Below are 16809 nucleotides of genomic sequence, written 5' to 3'. Positions count from 1 at the left end.
AAGACCTGAGTGTCGTCGGGGTCAACAGGGCCTTCACAACAGGGGAATGAGCAAGGCGCCGCCTGCCATCATCTTCCTAACCATGGGACCTGCTAAAAGGAGGGCCATGCACTGGCCTCAGCCCTGCAAAGCCAAGTGGAATGTGAGAAAGGGGAGCCCAAGGAGGTGGGGACTGGGCCAGGGGGCCCCACGGAGACAGGAAGGAGTGGTGCAAGGGGCTGTTCTCAGGCTGCCCTTTAATGGACTAAGATTCAACAATGCTACAACCCCAAATGACACAACGTAGAGGCTGGGAGACAGTGCTGCCGGGTGGGGCCCCAGGCGCCATGTGCGTGAGCCCAGCAGGCCGCTCCTTCCAGGAAAGCCCATCTCCTCCCCAGCACCCCCAGCACAGGGTGCAGCAAGGGGGAAGGGGGGGCACAAGAATCTGGGCACATGGAAGCCCAGGCAGGGGGCTGAGGGCTAGCGTCAGCCAGCAGCCAGGCCCCTACAAGTGGGCCACAGGCAACACCTCTGGAAGTGCTGCTGGAGCAGATGCGAGGCCCAGGAGTCCGAGGGTGGGGGGTGGGGCAGGGCGGAAGGTGTGCCGACCGTCCTGGAGGCCGAGGGTGCCCTCACATGTTGGTGCTCATCCGGGACTGGCTGTTGGCTGGCGTCAGCTCCCCTTGGCTCCCTTCCCGGGGAGGGGACTGCAGTGGAGACAGCCACTTAGCCCAGAGGGGCGCGTGTGCCCATCCCATCCCCCCAACCCCAGGGCCCCCCTGCCCGCACCTTGACATGGATCTGGTTGCGTAGCACGGCTGCCCTCAGGATCATGGCTTTGGCACGGCGCTGGAACTCCTTGCCCATCAGCAGGGACTTCTCGAAGGTGGTGCTGCGCTGATCCACGTCCCGGGCATATAGGATCTGTGGAGGTGCAGGGCTCAGTGGGGCCCAGGGTCTCCCTCCCACACCCCACAGCCCTGAGGCTGCCCACCTTGCTGTGGGAGTCGATACGGGCGTTGATGAGCCCCTCCAGGATGAGCTGCGTCAGCTCATCCTCCAGCGCCGCCACTGTGGTGTTGAAGGCCGTGGCCATCTTGCGCATGTCAGCTGACACGTAGGGGCTGAAATACTGCAGAGCAAAGGGAACGTGAGCTACCCACAGACACATCCATAGCACCCTGCCTTGGCCTCAGCTTCTGCCCCTGCGTTTACCTGGATGAGGGCCCGGTTGCGAATCTGTGTGTACAGGGTCCTGACGTGGGGGGCCAGGTACATGTCTAGGAGCAGGTTGTCCTGGCGAGGAGAGCCAGTTAGGGACAGCTGCCCCAGGCCTTCCGCACCCGCCCACCTCCAAGCCAGGCCAGGCCCCTCACCTTCATCTCGTCCAGCATCTTCAGGCACGAGGCATACTTGGACTCATAGAATTTGAAGATAATGTCCCGAACCTGTGGTTCCAGCTCCAAGAACAACTTGAAGGAGCTGCAGATGCCAGACTCCTCAGAGCCGGCCCTGCCTGCCCACCCGCCTGAAGGTGGCTGGGGGCGCAGGAGCAGGGCTGCAGTGCCCAGTACCCCACCTTCCACCCACCTGCTGGAGATGACATTGCGCTGCAGCTCCTGCCGGTCAAAGGTGGCCAAGGCGCACAGGCCACCGTACACGGCCACGTTGCTGGGGGAGAGCAGCTGAGGAGCAGGAAGGGAGATAGGTCAGAGTCCTGGAGTCACTGGCAGTCAGTACAGAAGTCTGGGCTGGGTCCACCCTACCTCACCCACCACCCACTCAGAATGCCTAGAACCCCATGGGGGTGACCGCCCAACAGAGAGCCCAACTCTCGAGCCCTCACCCTGCTTCCCAAGTCCCAGTGAAGTTCTCCTCCCCAGAGACCCTCACGCCCCTCACCTCGGGGAAGTCGCAGTGATCGAAGGAAGCCAGCAGGAAGCACTTGGCAGCCTGCTTGTACTTGCGTGCGGCCAACTCAGCCAGGCCTGGAGCGGGGGCAGGGGGAAAAAGGATGAAGCCCGGCATCCAGAGGAAGCGGCCAGGGCCCTGTGGGGCCATCAACGGGCGCGCACCTGGGGCAGAAACGCTGGCAAGTGAGAAGTAACCTCGCCAGTGAGCACCGGCAGCACGCTCCGTGAACCAGGCGCCCAGGGAGGCTGAGCAGCTGCTACTCCTACTGCAAAGGGCACCCGAGCTGTTGAGCTGACAGGCTAGGGGTGGGAGCAGGGGTAACCAGCCATGGCAGCCCTGTCAGAAGGCACTGCCTCTACTCCCAACCACTGCTCACCACTCCCTAGCCTCCAAGGGGGACCTGAGCCGGGTAGGTGTCAGGTACAGCACAGGTGTGGGGCTTGTGGGTTTCCCTGGCTGGGATGAGGTCACCCGGGCTGCCCTCCTGCCCCTGTGCCCCAGGGCCCTCACCTGCTGCACACTTGAGCTTGGTGAGGATGGCCTGAGTCTGGGTGTCCCGCTCCCCACGCTGCTGCAGGAGAAGGTCGCACATGTGAGCAACCCCCCGCCCTCCATACCTTCATCAACCCCCAGGCACCCGGCCCCAGCCTAAGAGCAACAGAGGCAGACTCCAGGAGGACAAGGCCCACCAGGGCCAGGAGTGGTCAGGGATCCTAGGGCAAGTTCCAAGGGGCACAGAGCCATCATTACCTCGGCAATTTCCGGGGTGGACTCGGCCTTGCTGACATAGCTCAGCACGTGAGACCAATTCTGCAAGTAGACGCTGACCTGGTGGGCAGGTGGAATGCACTCAGCCTGGGGCGCCCCCTCTTGGTCCACGGGCATTGCTGCCCTATGCCCCCCTCCCATGCCACCCACCCCAGGGCCCACCTTGATGACGTTGAGGCACATGTTAATGACGTGCTTGGCGCTGGTGCAGTAGTCCCGGGCCCGGGAGTAACACTTGAGGGCGTTGCTAAGGTCGCCACAGTCCAGATAGTGGTCACCCAGGTCATCATGGCCACGCCTGTGGGTCCGGCCGCAAGTGGACACCGGTCAGTCCATGGGCCTGGCTGCCCAACCCCCCCACTCCAAGGGTGCACCTGATGCTCCCTCTGATGGAGCCTGCCCCCCAGCCCCCTGGGCACACCTGATGCTCTCCTTGATAGAATTGCCCTTGTAGTTCTTCAGATCTGTGTCTAGCTTCTCCAGCTTCAGCAAGGCCTTCTTCCGCGTGGCCTCCACCCAGGCTGTGTCCAAGGGTGGGGGCTCCACACCACTCTCAGGGATGGCGTCCGGTGCATTCTGCAGCTCCCTGAGGGAGGACCTGGCCATTAGGGGCCCGTGTGCAGGGGGGCAGCTGCCTCCCATTGGCCCTCATCCCCACTGGGAGGGCGCCCAGTTGGCACAGGGGCAGTTGTGACAGCAGGAGCCCGCAGCCTGGCGGGAGAGCCCAGCGAGAAATAAGTCACACAGCCGTGCTGAGAAGCAAAAAGCACGTTGCAGTCTCCACAGGCTCTGCTCAGTGTTGGAACTGCACACGCATGCAAATGTGGAGGGAGCCTGAATTCTCAGCGAGGAGAGTGAGAGTCTAGCCCGTTGGGTCGTTTCTGCCCCTCCTGGCTTTTCAACAAGAAAGCCAGATCACTGTGTCATGGGGCCAGGCACTGCAGGAGCATAGGGAAGGCCCTTGCCCAGGCTGGCCATATAGCACACGCAACCCCTGCCCCACCTCATTGAGCCCTGGCCTCACCTGGCAGCCTCCAGGAGCTTGCGGTGGATCTCCTCGTACATGTCCACGTTGAAGGTCCTCTGCACGAAGGACAGGGCCATCTTCAGGGCCTCCACCCGCAGCGGGGGGCAGTGGTCAGCAATGAACTGCAGTCGTTCGATGCGCATCAGGCCACTGTAGCTGGCCGCGTACTGCTCCAGATCCTGGGGGCGGGGGTGGATTGTGCAAGCTGGGACCCTAGACCTCAAACCCCAGCCAGTGAGTCAGGAGTAGTGGCATGTGGGCACCAAATAAACCACTGTCCAGGGGCTGACGAAAGGCCACTCGGGATGGGCCAGTGCAAGGCCCTCTGGAGTCAATCTCTGCCCTGGGGGGTGAACGGCCAGAGCCACGTGGGCAGCCAGTCACCAAGCTGAGCAGTGAGGAGACAGTGCTTCCCAGGCTGGGTCCCAAGGAAGACCTGCCCTCGCAGTGAGACTCGACCTGCAGGGGGGCCTGGCACACAGGGCTCCTCCGTGTGGGAGAGAAGCAGGTGCAGGGTCTGGAAACGACTAGCAACCCATTATAAGTGCCCAACTAGAAACCCTAAAAGTTTCTGAGTCACAAAAAGATGCGGTGGAAGTGGGGAGCCTGGCCTGGACCTCCCAGCAGGACTGACACCCCCATGCAGTCCCCGACGCTCCAGGAGTGCCCGCCAGGCTCCGTACCAGGGTGGGGTTCTCCACAACGTAGTTGACATCGGGCGCGTTCTGCGGGTCCTCCTGGGGGTCCACGTCAATCTGCATAGGCTCCACGGCTCCCTGCAACACGGGCCACCACCTTGGCACCTCGAGCAGGGGACGCCCAGGGAGGGCGAGTGACCCTCACTGTGTCCCAGCTCAGCTCTGCCCTCCATCTCCCGGGTGGGTGGGATCCTGTCCCCCGAGCCCCTCCCCACTGCCCGCCAAGTCCAGCGCCGCCACATCAGGGAGGGGGCTCCTAGCAAGACCGTTGGCTCAAGAGCAGAACGCTCTGCTCGATCGTGATGGCCCATCTGTGGGGCGGGAACCAGAGCCGAAAGACCACTACCCAGGGACCCCAGAGGGTCCCTACGTGCTCCCAGCCACCGTCCTGACGCAGCCTCCTCCGAGCCATAGGGAAAACACGGGCGGCCTCGACCCAGGCGCGGCTGAGCAGCCGGAGCCGCAGCGCCGGGCGAGTACCGCCGATGGACCGGGAGGCGGGAGGGGGGCGCCCGGGCGCCCTGCGCGGCCCGGCGGGCGTGCGGGCTGGTCCCGGCCCCTATCCTGGAAGGTACCTCATAAAGCAGCGTACAGGCCGACAGGCTGGCGCTCAGGCTGAAGTCCCCGGCCGTGCCCGGCAGGAAGAGCTCTGACCTACCGCTGGGAGGGGCGCAGTGCACATCTGCCACTGACGACGCGGCCGCGCGGGGGGCCGGGCCACCCCGCATTCTGTCCTGACTCTCTGCACCCCCCGACCCTGACACAGAGCTGGCTGGCTGCTGAAGGAGAGAGAGCGTTAGCGCGCCGGGCCTGCCGGGCTGCCGGGGCCGACGGGCGGGACGCTGCGGCCGGAGCCCGGGCGCAGGGAGAACGCCGCGCGGGGGGTTGCGCACGGCCGGCCCCGCTCAGGCCCAGCGGCGGGAGCGCGGGGGGGCCGCCGGCCGCGGCTCGTTACCTGCAAGTTAAACACCTGAACCGGCAGCGGCATCTTCGCCCACCCCGCCGCGGCGCGCCGTTCACTTCCGGGGCAGCGCAGCCGCCGCTTCCGGGTCGTGGCATGGGCGGGGCGGCTCTTAAAGGGGCCGCGGCGCTCCTGGCCGGGCGGTGACCGCGGGTCCCGCGGCCGCATGAGCCGCGCGCGGGGGGCGCTGTGCCGGGCCTGCCTCGCGCTGGCCGCGGCCCTGGCCGCGCTGCTGCTGCTGCCACTGCCGCTACCCCGCGCGCCCGCGCCGGCCCCGACCCGGGCCCCGGCCCCCGGCCCCGGCCCACACGCTCCCCCTGCCCGTCCCGCCACCGCCCCCCGCCTGCGGCCCGACGACGTCTTCATCGCGGTCAAGACCACCCGGAAGAACCACGGGCCGCGCCTGGGTCTGCTGCTGCGCACCTGGATCTCCCGGGCCCGACGGCAGGTGGGCCCCGTCCCGAGACCCCGCGGACCCCGCCCCCGGCACCCTCCCATGCCCCGAGATCCCAGCTCCCCGGATTCCTGACCTTGGGACCCCGGGCCCGGGACCTCCCCCATCCCTAGTCCCGGCACAGCCGCCCCCCGGAATCCGCCCTCAGGACCTCCACCGCCGGGATCCTCCACCCGGGACTCCTACCCCGGCATCCTTGCCTTGGGACCCCGCGCCCTCATCCCCAAACTGGCAACCCCGCCCTGGACCCCACCCAGGATAACCACCCCAGGACCCCTTACCCACCGCTGTGTCCCTAGCATGGCAGTCAGGCCGCAGGCCTGAGTATACAGAGACCCAGGACCCTCAGTGCCCACCCTTTCCTGTCCGTTCTCGGGCTCCAGGCTTGGGTGGGTTTTCCCAGCTGACACTGGGCTGAGGCCACAGAAACTCCTCCAGCAAGAGCAAGCCTGGCCCCAGCAGCACTGGGGACGCTGAGAGTACTAGCAGGCTGTCACTGGGACACCGCCCTCCCTTCTCCTGGACCCCATCCCTTCCAAGCCCACCCTTGCCTCTCCAGCTTCATCCTTGCTCACAGGGCCAAGGCCCTGCCAGACCCAGAGTCCCTGGGAGGTGCCTCTTGAAACCTCACAGGTTATTTCTCTATAGACGTTCATCTTTACCGACGGGGATGACCCTGAGCTACAGCTCCAGGAAGGTGAGTGCCCTCCCCAGCCCAGCCCTGCTGGCGTGTCTGAGGGCCTCCTTCTCAGCTATCCCTTGGTTCAGTGCCACATGGACCCCTGCTGTGTATAAAGGCCCGGGGTGGGGGGTGGGGGTGTTAAGGCACTTGCCCAAGGCTACACAGCTGGTAGAGAACAGAGCCTGGAGTCCAGGGCCCCACCCTACCAGCCATGCTCTGCCTCCCTCAGCCACTGGCTGACTTCCCAGTGCCTCTGGCTGGAGTCATGTCCCCTGAAGATGGGCCAGCAGGGAACCATCCTTTCCAGTCCTGCCCAGAGCAGTGTGGTCCCACCCCAGTCCTATTTCCTGGTGGGTTTTCTCCCATGAGATTCCAAGTGGTCGTCATCTGCCCAGACCTCGGAGGGCAGCAACAGGATCAGCTGAAGGAGGTCAAGATAGATCTGTGATTGGGTCCGACTTCCGGACCTTGAACAGGACAGGCCCTGTGCCGACCAGCTAGCCGCATTTTGCCCGACTTCAGTGGGGTGGGCTGGCAGCAGGCCTCACCCCAGCCCTCATGCTTCCATCTCTCCAATGGGCAGGCAGCCATGTCGTCAACACCAACTGCTCAGCCGTGCACACACGCCAGGCTCTGTGCTGCAAGATGTCAGTGGAATATGACAAGTTCATTGAGTCTGGACGCAAGTATGTGGTGGCCACGCCCATGCCCCCTGGAGACCCCAGGGCTGAGTGAGAGTCCGGGCCCCCACCTGGGCCAGGGGCTCCCCCACCCCCACCCCCTGGGCCCGGCTCACTCTAGAGACTGCACGTTCCCAGGTGGTTCTGCCATGTGGACGATGACAACTACGTAAACCCCGAAGGCCTGCTGCAGCTGCTGTCCACCTTCTCACCCAGCCAAGACGTCTACCTGGGGCGGCCCAGCCTGGACCACCCCATCGAGGCTACCGAGAGGGTCCAAGGAGGTGGAACCGTGAGTGCTGGGGCCGGGGAGGGGCCGCTGAGAACATGGAGACCCTAGCAGGGAAGGGCTGGGACAGGTGCTCGATCCACCCAGATGCAGTGTTTCAGGAACTGGGGTAAGTGAGGTGGGGCTGCGGGAGAGGCTGGGACCACAGGCAACTGGGCTGTGGAAGCCCCGGTGTCCTTGTGCCCTGGGAAGCTTCTGCCAATTGACCAGGGAGTCATTAAGGAGCAGCTTGGGGACGACCCTTGGAGTGCCCAGACGAAGAGTTGGGGTGAAGAGACCTGATCGGTGGCTCCCTTCCCTTCAGGTAACCACGGTCAAGTTCTGGTTTGCTACCGGAGGGGCCGGGTTCTGCTTGAGCAGAGGCCTTGCACTCAAGATGAGCCCATGGGCCAGGTGAGTGAAGGCCAGGCAGGCGCTGGCTGCCGCAGATGGAGCTGCCCAGGGCTGGGGAGGCACTGACCTGTCCCCGCTCCGCTCCCCAGCCTGGGCAGTTTCATGAGCACAGCCGAGCGGGTGCGGCTGCCGGACGACTGCACGGTGGGCTACATTGTGGAGGGGCTGCTGGGCGCCCGCCTGTTGCACAGCTCGCTGTTCCACTCCCACCTGGAGAGCCTGCAGAGGCTGCCGCCCGACACCCTGCTCCAGCAGGTAGGCGCGCTGGGCCCCTGCTGCCTCCGCAGGTGTCCCTGCCTCGGGCCCCTGCCCCCACCTGGCTCCCCAGCACCCAGATGGGCTCCCGGCTGAACAAGGGCTCAGGGCGGGGGTAGGTTCCAGCGCTGCGGCAACTTTGCCGTGGACCCTGGACCCTGGCTGCTGTGGCCCAGGGTCCTGGCTGTACGGGGCTCCCAGGCTCATACAGGGGCTCTTTTGTAAAGAACAGCTGCTGCGCCTTCCCAGGTGGGTGGGCCCAGGGCACCCGGGCCATGGGCAGTGGTTCAGGTGTGACAGGAGTCACAGACCTGGCCCAGGGAGGGGGAATCAGCTTTGGGCAGGGGGTTGGGGACCTCTCGCCCCTACACATGCACCAGCCACCTCCCTGAGGTGTCTTCTGTGCTGGCCATGCCTCTCAGCCCCCATCACTCTTCAGTGCTCTTCCTGAGCCTGCCCTGAGAGCGCTGAGTGGGGGGCGCTAGGAAACCAGGAGGCCGAGTGGTATCTCCTGTGAAGGATGGGGTGGGAGGCACTGGCCCGGAGAGTGACTCTCCCTCCTCCTCTCTCCCAGGTCACCTTGAGCTACGGGGGTCCTGAGAACCCACATAATGTGGTGAACGTGGCCGGAGGCTTCAGCCTGCAGCAGGACCCCACGCGGTGAGCCGGCAGTGGGGAGGAGTGCTGGGGCCAGCCCACCCGTCTTGCAGCCTGACTCCCACTTCCCTCCCAGGTTTAAGTCCGTCCACTGCCTTCTTTACCCGGACACGGACTGGTGTCCTGAGCAGAAGCAGAGTGACGTCGCCTCTCGGTGAACCTCGACGTCGACCCAAATATGCCTCTGGCTCTGCCCCAGGTGCAAGTGGACGACGCCTGCCTGAGGGAGCAAGAACAGTGCTGTTCCCTCCTGGGCTCCAGGCGGCCACGGTCACGGTCTCATCCAGGGAGATAAGGGCGCCCAGCAAATACTCCAGCTGGCTTGGAGGCCTCCCCACAGCCCCGGGCAGGCCCGGGTGACCTGGCACTGTGGGAGAGGAGGACAGCGCTGTGTGCCTGCCCAGGGGCCCAGCCCCAGCTCTCACAGGAAGGGTCTCACCCTAGGGTCCGGGGACCTGGGAGGGGGCTGACATCTGACTCCCAGGGCTCCGTCCTGCTCCCCTCACCTGTTGGAGAGGGGACTCCAGGCCAGGGTTGTGTGTGAGATGCTGCAGCTTAGCAAAGGTGACTACAGATGCTTCACCCTCTGTTCTCTTGAGAAGCCGCCCTCCCCACACCAGGCTTTGGAGCCCAGACAGGGCCTCTCTGTTCCCGAGGGGAGCCGCACTCAAGGATGCAGGCCCTCTGGCTGGCTGTGCTCTTGGGCACAGCTTACTGCTAGCCAGGGCATCTCCATTCAGCGGCCACCTTCTTGGGGGCCATCGGCCAAGGGGTTCTTACTGAGGGAACTTGAACTTTTCTCCACTCTGACTCATTGCTCAGTACTGGTCCTCCCTTCCTCCACCCTGGGCCCCAAGTCCATGAAACAGCAGGCGCCTTTTGTGTGAGGCCCTCTCTGCAGTGAGGCATCCCCATCCCACCAGCTGACCCACCTTGACCTTGACGGTGCCTTTCCATGGGAGGAGGAAACAGAACAAGGGGAGCCAGCGCTTGCCTTCTGGTCTCTCGCTCTGCTATTGCAACGAGTGAATAAAGCCTTGATTGTTACTCTGTCATTGTCTTAATTAACCAGTGGCACCTGGCAGCTCAGCTCCGGCTAGGGCCACACAGCATACAGCTCCTCCCCTTGAAGGCTCTGCCCCAGACCAGCTCCACGCCAGGCAGATCTGCGTTCCTTACCGCACTGCCAGTGCAGCCAAGCCTTAAGCTGCCCACTGGGCTCTTCAGTGTGAGTTGAAGAGTATGTGACAGGGGGCGGGGGGGCCTGCAGGGAATGATGGAAACATGACAGAACTTGCCCCAGGAGGCAGACCGCCTGAGTGTCATGCTTGCTTTTTCAGCACACTGTGGAAGTAGCGTGTGTGCGTGCATGCACAGACGTGTACGTGTGTATGTGCATGGGTGAGCACATGTGTGCGTGCGTGTATGTGGGAATTGCTGTGTAAACGTATGCATGTGGATACGAACGTGTGTGGCTGTGTACGTGTGGGCAGGTGTGTGTGTGTGTGTGTGTGTGTGTGTGTAGGGCAGGCCAGCAATACCCAGTAAGCAGGTTGGAGTCAGCATGGGCTGAGTGGTCAGACCGAGGTCCCTTGGAGAGGGGGTTATGGCAGGTCACTGGGAACTGTCCATGCTCAGCACTCACCTCCCCTCACATTCCCAGATGTGAATGTGTAACAGCCCCCGAGACCTAGACACACACTGAGCCTCCCAGACCGCAGCCCATTGGGGCATCCACACAGCACAGACCCAGGACAGCATCAGTTGGACCAAATCGCCCCTCCCCCAGCTGGAGCCGCGTCAGGTCTGGATCTCCAGGCTCGACCACCTCGGAGGCACAGACTCCTCCCTCACCAGGTGCAGAGAAATAGTCACCCCCAGCCCTCCAGCACCCTCTAAGGGGAGGTGGGACTGGCTAGCACCCTGAGGCTGCATGATCTGCCCAAGTGGGCGGTCCATTTATTGTTCAGAGAGAAAAAAGCCTGGAAGGAAACACACCAAAATGTTTATGTAATTGTCCCTGAAAAGTGCAAAAATTGATAAAAATGTTTTTTTCTCTTCCCACTTTTTGTTATTTTACAAATAACAAAATATGTCGTATAGTAGACATAATAGATGTATAATCAAAGTTAAAATTTTGTTAATTAAGGTTCAAAATTAAATTGTGTGTACTTGGCCCTCCATCTAACTTTTTTTTTTTTTTTTTTTTGCAGTATGCGGGCCTCTCACTGTTGTGGTCTCTCCCGTTGAGGAGCACAGGTTCCGAACGTGCAGGCTCAGTGGCCATGGCTCACGGGCCCAGCCGCTCCGCGGCATGTGGGATCCTCCCAGACCGGGGCACGAACCCGTGTCCCCTGCATTGACAGGCGGACTCTCAACCACTGCGCCACCAGGGAAGCACCTCCATCTAACATTTTTTTGGACAACTATTTACTCAGCATCAGTCCATCCCATGTAATTGCATGCCAGGCACTGAGCAAGCCCAGAGGAATGGTGACCTGCAAAATGGACCAGCTCCCCAGGGCTGGGGAGAGTTGGGGTGTATGGGGCCTAACCACTGATGGGTATGGGCTTACTTTGAGGGGATGAAAAGTCAATCCTCGTTATTTTCAGACTCTGTGTTTCCAAATTCACCCACATGATAAAACTTATTTGTAACCCCAAAATCGACACCTACTTTCCTGGTCATTCTCAGACACGCAAACAACGGTGAAAAAAATTGAGTTGCCAGACGTGCCCATCCCCAGCTGAGGCTTAACTAGGTGAGGCTTGGCCCCAGAGACTCCGAGAACATGGAAACAGTAGGGGGCAGTGCAGAGTAAAGCAAGAAACCCAGTGGGAATTAACTTCACTCTGAATTAGATTATGGTGATGGTTACACAATTCTGTGAATGTAATAAAAAAAAAAAAAACTAGTGAATTATACACTTCAAAACTGTACACTTTTTGATGTGTGAGTGATGTCTCAATAAAGATGTTATTTAAAAAGTAGCCAAGATGAAATTAAAAATTGAAATAGCCCTATATTTATTACATAATTTGAATTGAACAAAAACATTCCCATAAAGAAATCTCCAGGATCAGACGGTTTCATTGGTGAATTCTATCAAACATGTAGGGAAGGAATAACATCAATCTTACACACAGTCTTCCAGAAAATAGATGAGGACATTTTCCAATTCGTTTTATGAGGCCAGCATTACTCTGGTACCAAAATCAGCAAACACATTACCAAAAAAACTGACCAGCTGAATCTAAACTTTATATGGAAATGCTAAACACATAGAATATAAAAAGCAACCTTGGGGCTTCCCTGGTGGCGCAGTGGTTGAGAGTCCGCCTGCCAATGCAGGGGACACAGGTACGTACCCCGGTCCGGGAAGATCCCACATGACGTGGAACGGCTACGCCCGTGAGCCATGGCCGCTGAGCCTGCGTGTCCCGAACCTGTTGCTCTGCAACGGGAGAGGCCACAACAGTGAGAGGCCCACGTACCGCAAAACCAAACAAACGAAAAGCAACCTTGAAAAAGAACAAAGTTGAAGGACTTACACAGCCTGACTTCAAGACCTACTATGAAGTGCCGGAAAATTAATCTGTAGGGACTTCCCTGGTGGCGCAGTGGTTAAGAACCCGCCTGCCAGTGCAGGGGACACGGGTTTGAGCCCTGGTCCAGGGAGATCCCACATGCCATGGAGCAACCAAGCCCGTGCGCCGTAACTACTGAGCCTGCACTCTAGAGCCCAAGAGCCACAACCACTGAGCCTTCGTGCCACAACTACTGAAGCCCACGCTCCTAGAGCCACTGCTCCGCAGCAAGAGAAGCCAGTGCAAGGAGAAGCCCCCCCACATCACAGCAAAGAGTAGTCCCTGCTCACCACAACTAGAGAAAGCCCGTGTGCAGCAACGAAGGCCCAAGGCAGCCAAAAATTTTTTTAATATTAAAAAAAATTAAAAATGTCGATCTAAGAAAGCAATGCAAATTTTTATTTGAACCAAATTTGAGGATTATAACCCAGGAAGAGCATCTCAGAAAGCTCTGAGAACTGTTCCACCCATTAGAAGTCAAGGCACAGTTATGTAAGTTTTAAGACAGAAGGCTGTACATCAAATGACGTATTATAGACAATTTACATGATCCAGATCTAAGTGTCATCCTGGTGGGTCACGTGACCCCATACAAGATCAGGAAGAAATGCTATCCCTGGGCTTCCCTGGTGGCACAGTGGTTAAGAATCCACCTGCCAGTGCAGGGGACACGGGTTTGAGCCCTGGTTTGGGAAGATCCCATGTGCCGCGGAGCAGCTAAGCCCGTGCGCCACAACTACTGAACCTGCACTCTAAAGCTCGTAAACCACAACTACTGAAGCCCACGCACCTAGAGTCCGTGCTCTGCAACAAGAGAAGCCACTGCAATGAGAAGCCCGCACATTGCAACGAATAGTAGCCCCCACTCGTCACAACTAGAGAAAGCCCACGTGTGGCAACAAAGACCCAACACAGCCAAAAATAAATTAAATTAATTTTAGAAAACGTTAAAAAAATGCTATCCCTTAAGGAGTTGTCTTGTTGATGATGGGAGAATGTTGGTCTTTACAGTTGAGCAGGTATTCCTGCTGATGGGGTAGGTTTGCCTGATGCCTAATGCAGATACACAATGCACAGTGAGGGGAGAAGGGAGGTCAAAGAGCAGAGAAGATTTTTTGTTTGAATATCTCTTGTCTTGCCATAAAAATATGACTTTCATTTCACAAAACTACAGTATGGAGACTGTGATGCTGGCACTGGGACCAACAGATGGATCCGTGGGACACACAGCAGAGCCCAGCCACAGATACACGCTTCTACTATCATAGAGTTCCCAACAGTGTCACCAGAGCAATTCAAGGGGGAAAAGTCTTTTCAACAAATGATGCCAGAATTAGTTTACTAATTAATTTTTTATATTTAAAAAAAAAAAAAAGAAGCCAACCTGGAGAATGTATGTCAGGATGCGCTAGGCTGTGCTGCAGAAACCACTAAGCCCTGGAAGCGTATTTGTTCACATCACACTGTGACCTGCATGGGTGGTGAGTCAGGAACTCAGGCTGCTTATATCCCTGGGGCCCAGCATCCTTGGATCGTCCAGGTGAAATGGAGGAGAAAGCGGGATGAATGCATACTAGATACACACCATCTGAGCCCAGTAGGGATGTTAATTTCCCATATGTCACTGGCTTGAAGAAGTCACATGGCCACCATAACAGCCAGGGAAGCTGGAACAGGTAAAGAGCGCTGTGGCATCGATGTTACTGAATGCAAATTCATGTGCCCGATGAGTGAGGCCAAACGTACCGAAACATCGGAGATTGGAGCAGAGAAAGGTTGATTACAGGGCCAAGCAAGGAGAACAAGAAAGGGTAGTTCATGCTCAAAAAAACCTGAACTCCCCGATGGTTTTCCGGGAGAAGATTTTAATAGGTGAAATTTGGGGTGAAGGCTGCAGGGTGTGACTTACTTCTGATTGTTTGGTGGTGAGGTAGCAGGGCGGTGTTCTAGGATCTTGGCTCAGCCTGAGGTTACAATCCTCTAACTCGGTGGGGGCCTTAGCTCCTACAGAAGAGCTCAAAGATATTGTTACCTCTATTCCTTGAGGAGGAGCCAGGACCCTGCCCCAAGGCTGCACTATTGTTTCGTGACTGCTCCTCCTTTGTTTCTGCATCCCCTCCCTTCCCTGATTAGCAACTCTTTGAATCTGCCCTTTGGAACTCAGGGAAGGCCAAGGAGGCTGAAGGAAACCTATTTCCTACAAAAAGAAACAGGGGACAGGGAAAGGATTTGTACTCAGCAGGGCCCTCAGGGTCCTGCTCCGTCTCACTAAGTGGACAGAGGGAAAGATCCTGGGTCTCTGATGTTGCTGGTGCCACGTTCTCATCATGCATTTGTTATTACGAGAGAAACATTTCAGCCAGTGTTAATCACCTTGTTTGCAGCTAGAAGCACTCCTAACTCATATGGAATGTGAAGCAAAGTCCACAAGTACAAATCGTTTTTGGAAGGAGTAGTTAGGGGAAGAAAAATGAAATAAAAGAGGTGTTGGGCTGCATCCCACAGGCCTACAAGGCCTGTACTTACCCAGCTTCAAGATCAAAGAAAGAGCCCGGCGTCAGCAGCAGAGACATCAGTGGTTTAATGGGTGGGGGAGCTTAAGTGTCCGAGACAACGTCCTAGAACGACACCCCACCATGTGCGGCGGGGCGGCAAGCAGGACATGGCAGCAGCCTTCGCTCCCAGGCCGGTGTGGGGGGGGGTGGAATTGACATCAGGTGGGCTCATTAGTTACCAGGGAAACCATTAGAGGGGCACGCCCCTCACCACCCCTTTGATAAGAACGATCTCTAGCTGGGGCCTAGCGCAAGTACGTAGAAAGGTCAGTCATGTGAGTAGGGTGTAAGTGAAGCAGGCACTGGTCCTGCGGGGGATGTACAGAGAGCAAGAGGACAGCCATCTTGAGTGTCCTGACCACACAGGACTATAAAAAGTAGAGGCGATATGGAAGGAAGGCCCCTCAGCTTGAGACGGCGGCTCTGTTACCGAGTCCAAGCTCAGACTGCTCACTGCACGGCAGGCCAATAACTTGAGAGACGAGGTGTTGGGGCAAAGGAACAGCGACTATTCAGAAAGCCAGCAGATCAAGAAGATAGTGGACTAGTGTCCCAAAGAACCATCTTCCCCGAGGTAGAATTCAGGCTTCTAATACTAAAAGGGGAGGGGGGAAAGTTCTGGTTCTGGCCAGACTCTGGAAGGGATGTGTTAATTTCTTCCTCCCTACAGCCATTCACAGGTGGGCCTGGTTGGGATATTTCATGTCAGCTAAACAAAGGTATTTTAGCTTCACGCTCTTTATCTGGAAGGCAGGGTTCCCAGAGATGGGCCATTATGTGTAATTTAAGCTAATAGGCAACATCCCTTTAGTGATTACCTTGTCATAGAATACAAGGCTCTTCCCTATTACAGCTCCTGGGTGCTGCACACAGTTATAAGGGAAAGTCATCATTCTTTTTTTATAAATTTATTTATTATTTTTCGCTGTGTTGGGTCTTCATTGCTGCGCGGGCTCTCTCTAGTTGCAGCGAGCAGGGGCTACTCTTCCTTGTGGTGCATGGGCTTCTCATTGCTGTGGCTTCTCTTTGTTGCCGAGCACAGGCTCTAGGCACACGGGCTTCAGTAGTTGTGGCACGCAGGCTCAGTAGTTGTGGCGCACGGGCTTAGTTGCTCCACGGCATGTGGGATCTTCCCGGACCAGGGATCGAACCCGTGTCCCCTGCACTGGCAGGCGGATTCTTAACCACTGCGCCGCTAGGGACGTCCCATCATTCTTATGTCTTTTAAGAGGAGGAGGGAGAAGCACCTGTACTTTGAATCTCAGCCGGGGCACGAGAGCCTTTGGAAGCTTGACAGGCTGGAAGGTGTTGAATCAGGGTGACTCTGTTCTCCATGTGGGATGGGTTCCAACTCTCGTCCAGAGTTGTCACCTCCAAATAATTTCGTTGATATGTGCTGGGCACAGGGCTGCTATACATGCTGTGTCTCATCTCTGCACCAGAGCCTCCGCTGGCAGCTCAGGTTCTGACTGGAGCTGAAAGCTTTCTTCTCTCCCACCTGAGCTAGGGGTCTGTCTCCACCTACCCCTGAGGTGGCTTCCCCTTTCATTCTTTGAATATAGTTATAATAGCTACTTCAAAGTCTTGCTTGGTAAAGCCAGACAATTTTTTAATTGGTTGCTTTTTTTTCTTGACTTTGAGTAACATTCTCCTGTTTCTCTTCATGTCTAGACAATTTTCATTGTGAATGACATGCCACAGAGAGTCTGGACTTCGTTATTCTCCGCGAAGTGTTGTTTGTTCTGGCAGCTTATTTACTGAGAAATCACTGCACCTGTTTGGGCTTGCGTCTGCGCTTCATTAAGGTCATCTGTGGAAAACCTATGGCATTTCCCAAGGGCCTCTAACTTAGTGGGATTTGGCCTCCAGACTCTTGTCTCTGTGCACGTTATCAAGGTCTCGGGGA

General features: G+C 58.1%; 2 protein-coding genes and 1 long non-coding RNA gene across 10 annotated transcripts; 2 read left to right on the top strand and 1 right to left on the bottom strand.

Annotated features, from left to right (window-relative positions):
- Nucleotides 1–223: 223 nt before the first annotated feature.
- Nucleotides 224–6484, bottom strand: GPS1 (G protein pathway suppressor 1). 8 transcript variants are annotated; one of them, XM_060290123.2, is made up of 15 exons: nucleotides 5345–5392; nucleotides 4965–5165; nucleotides 4375–4467; nucleotides 3689–3870; nucleotides 3086–3250; nucleotides 2827–2962; nucleotides 2647–2724; nucleotides 2407–2467; nucleotides 1885–1970; nucleotides 1573–1667; nucleotides 1359–1464; nucleotides 1198–1278; nucleotides 977–1114; nucleotides 772–906; nucleotides 463–689 (listed from the first exon to the last, which is right to left on the bottom strand). In XM_060290123.2, the coding sequence occupies exons 1-15, from the start codon at nucleotides 5375–5377 to the stop codon at nucleotides 615–617; spliced, it is 1665 nt and encodes a 554-aa protein (XP_060146106.1). In that variant the 5' UTR covers nucleotides 5378–5392; the 3' UTR covers nucleotides 463–614. The 8 variants fall into 8 exon arrangements, with proteins under 8 accessions (XP_060146105.1, XP_060146106.1, XP_060146107.1 ...); XM_060290124.2 differs by having other exon boundaries at nucleotides 2407–2464; XM_060290122.2 differs by having other exon boundaries at nucleotides 224–689; nucleotides 772–1114.
- On the top strand, nucleotides 5479–9071 carry RFNG (RFNG O-fucosylpeptide 3-beta-N-acetylglucosaminyltransferase). The gene is made up of 8 exons (XM_030843375.3): nucleotides 5479–5798; nucleotides 6453–6501; nucleotides 7070–7172; nucleotides 7305–7458; nucleotides 7760–7848; nucleotides 7938–8103; nucleotides 8678–8763; nucleotides 8837–9071. The coding sequence occupies exons 1-8, from the start codon at nucleotides 5517–5519 to the stop codon at nucleotides 8916–8918; spliced, it is 1011 nt and encodes a 336-aa protein (XP_030699235.1). The 5' UTR covers nucleotides 5479–5516; the 3' UTR covers nucleotides 8919–9071.
- A 48-nt stretch (nucleotides 9072–9119) lies between these two features.
- Nucleotides 9120–11745, top strand: LOC138842463 (uncharacterized). The gene is made up of 3 exons (XR_011377022.1): nucleotides 9120–9988; nucleotides 10424–10617; nucleotides 10974–11745. It is a non-coding gene; the product is annotated as an uncharacterized lncRNA (long non-coding RNA).
- The last annotated feature ends 5064 nt before the right edge of the window (nucleotides 11746–16809 follow it).

This window comes from Globicephala melas, chromosome 20 (assembly GCF_963455315.2).
Source record: "Globicephala melas chromosome 20, mGloMel1.2, whole genome shotgun sequence".
NCBI lineage: Eukaryota > Metazoa > Chordata > Mammalia > Artiodactyla > Delphinidae > Globicephala > Globicephala melas.
The sequence above is the reverse complement of the archived record's forward strand: the minus strand, read 5'-3'. Positions and strand labels throughout refer to the sequence as shown.

Bases quoted from the DNA above. Each gene is read 5' to 3' on its own strand.
- RFNG (XM_030843375.3), top strand. From the start codon at position 5,517: ATGAGCCGCGCGCGGGGGGCGCTGTGCCGGGCCTGCCTCGCGCTGGCC. The intron at 6,502-7,069 runs GTGAGTGCCCTC...TCCAATGGGCAG, and splicing joins TGAGCTACAGCTCCAGGAAG to GCAGCCATGTCGTCAACACC. The intron at 8,764-8,836 runs GTGAGCCGGCAG...CTTCCCTCCCAG, and splicing joins CTGCAGCAGGACCCCACGCG to GTTTAAGTCCGTCCACTGCC.
- GPS1 (XM_060290122.2), bottom strand. From the start codon at position 5,377: ATGCCGCTGCCGGTTCAGGTGTTTAACTTGCAG. The intron at 4,468-4,964 runs GTACCTTCCAGG...CCCGTGTTGCAG, and splicing joins CCTGTACGCTGCTTTATGAG to GGAGCCGTGGAGCCTATGCA. The intron at 3,871-4,374 runs GTACGGAGCCTG...CCCCGCCCCCAG, and splicing joins TTGTGGAGAACCCCACCCTG to GATCTGGAGCAGTACGCGGC.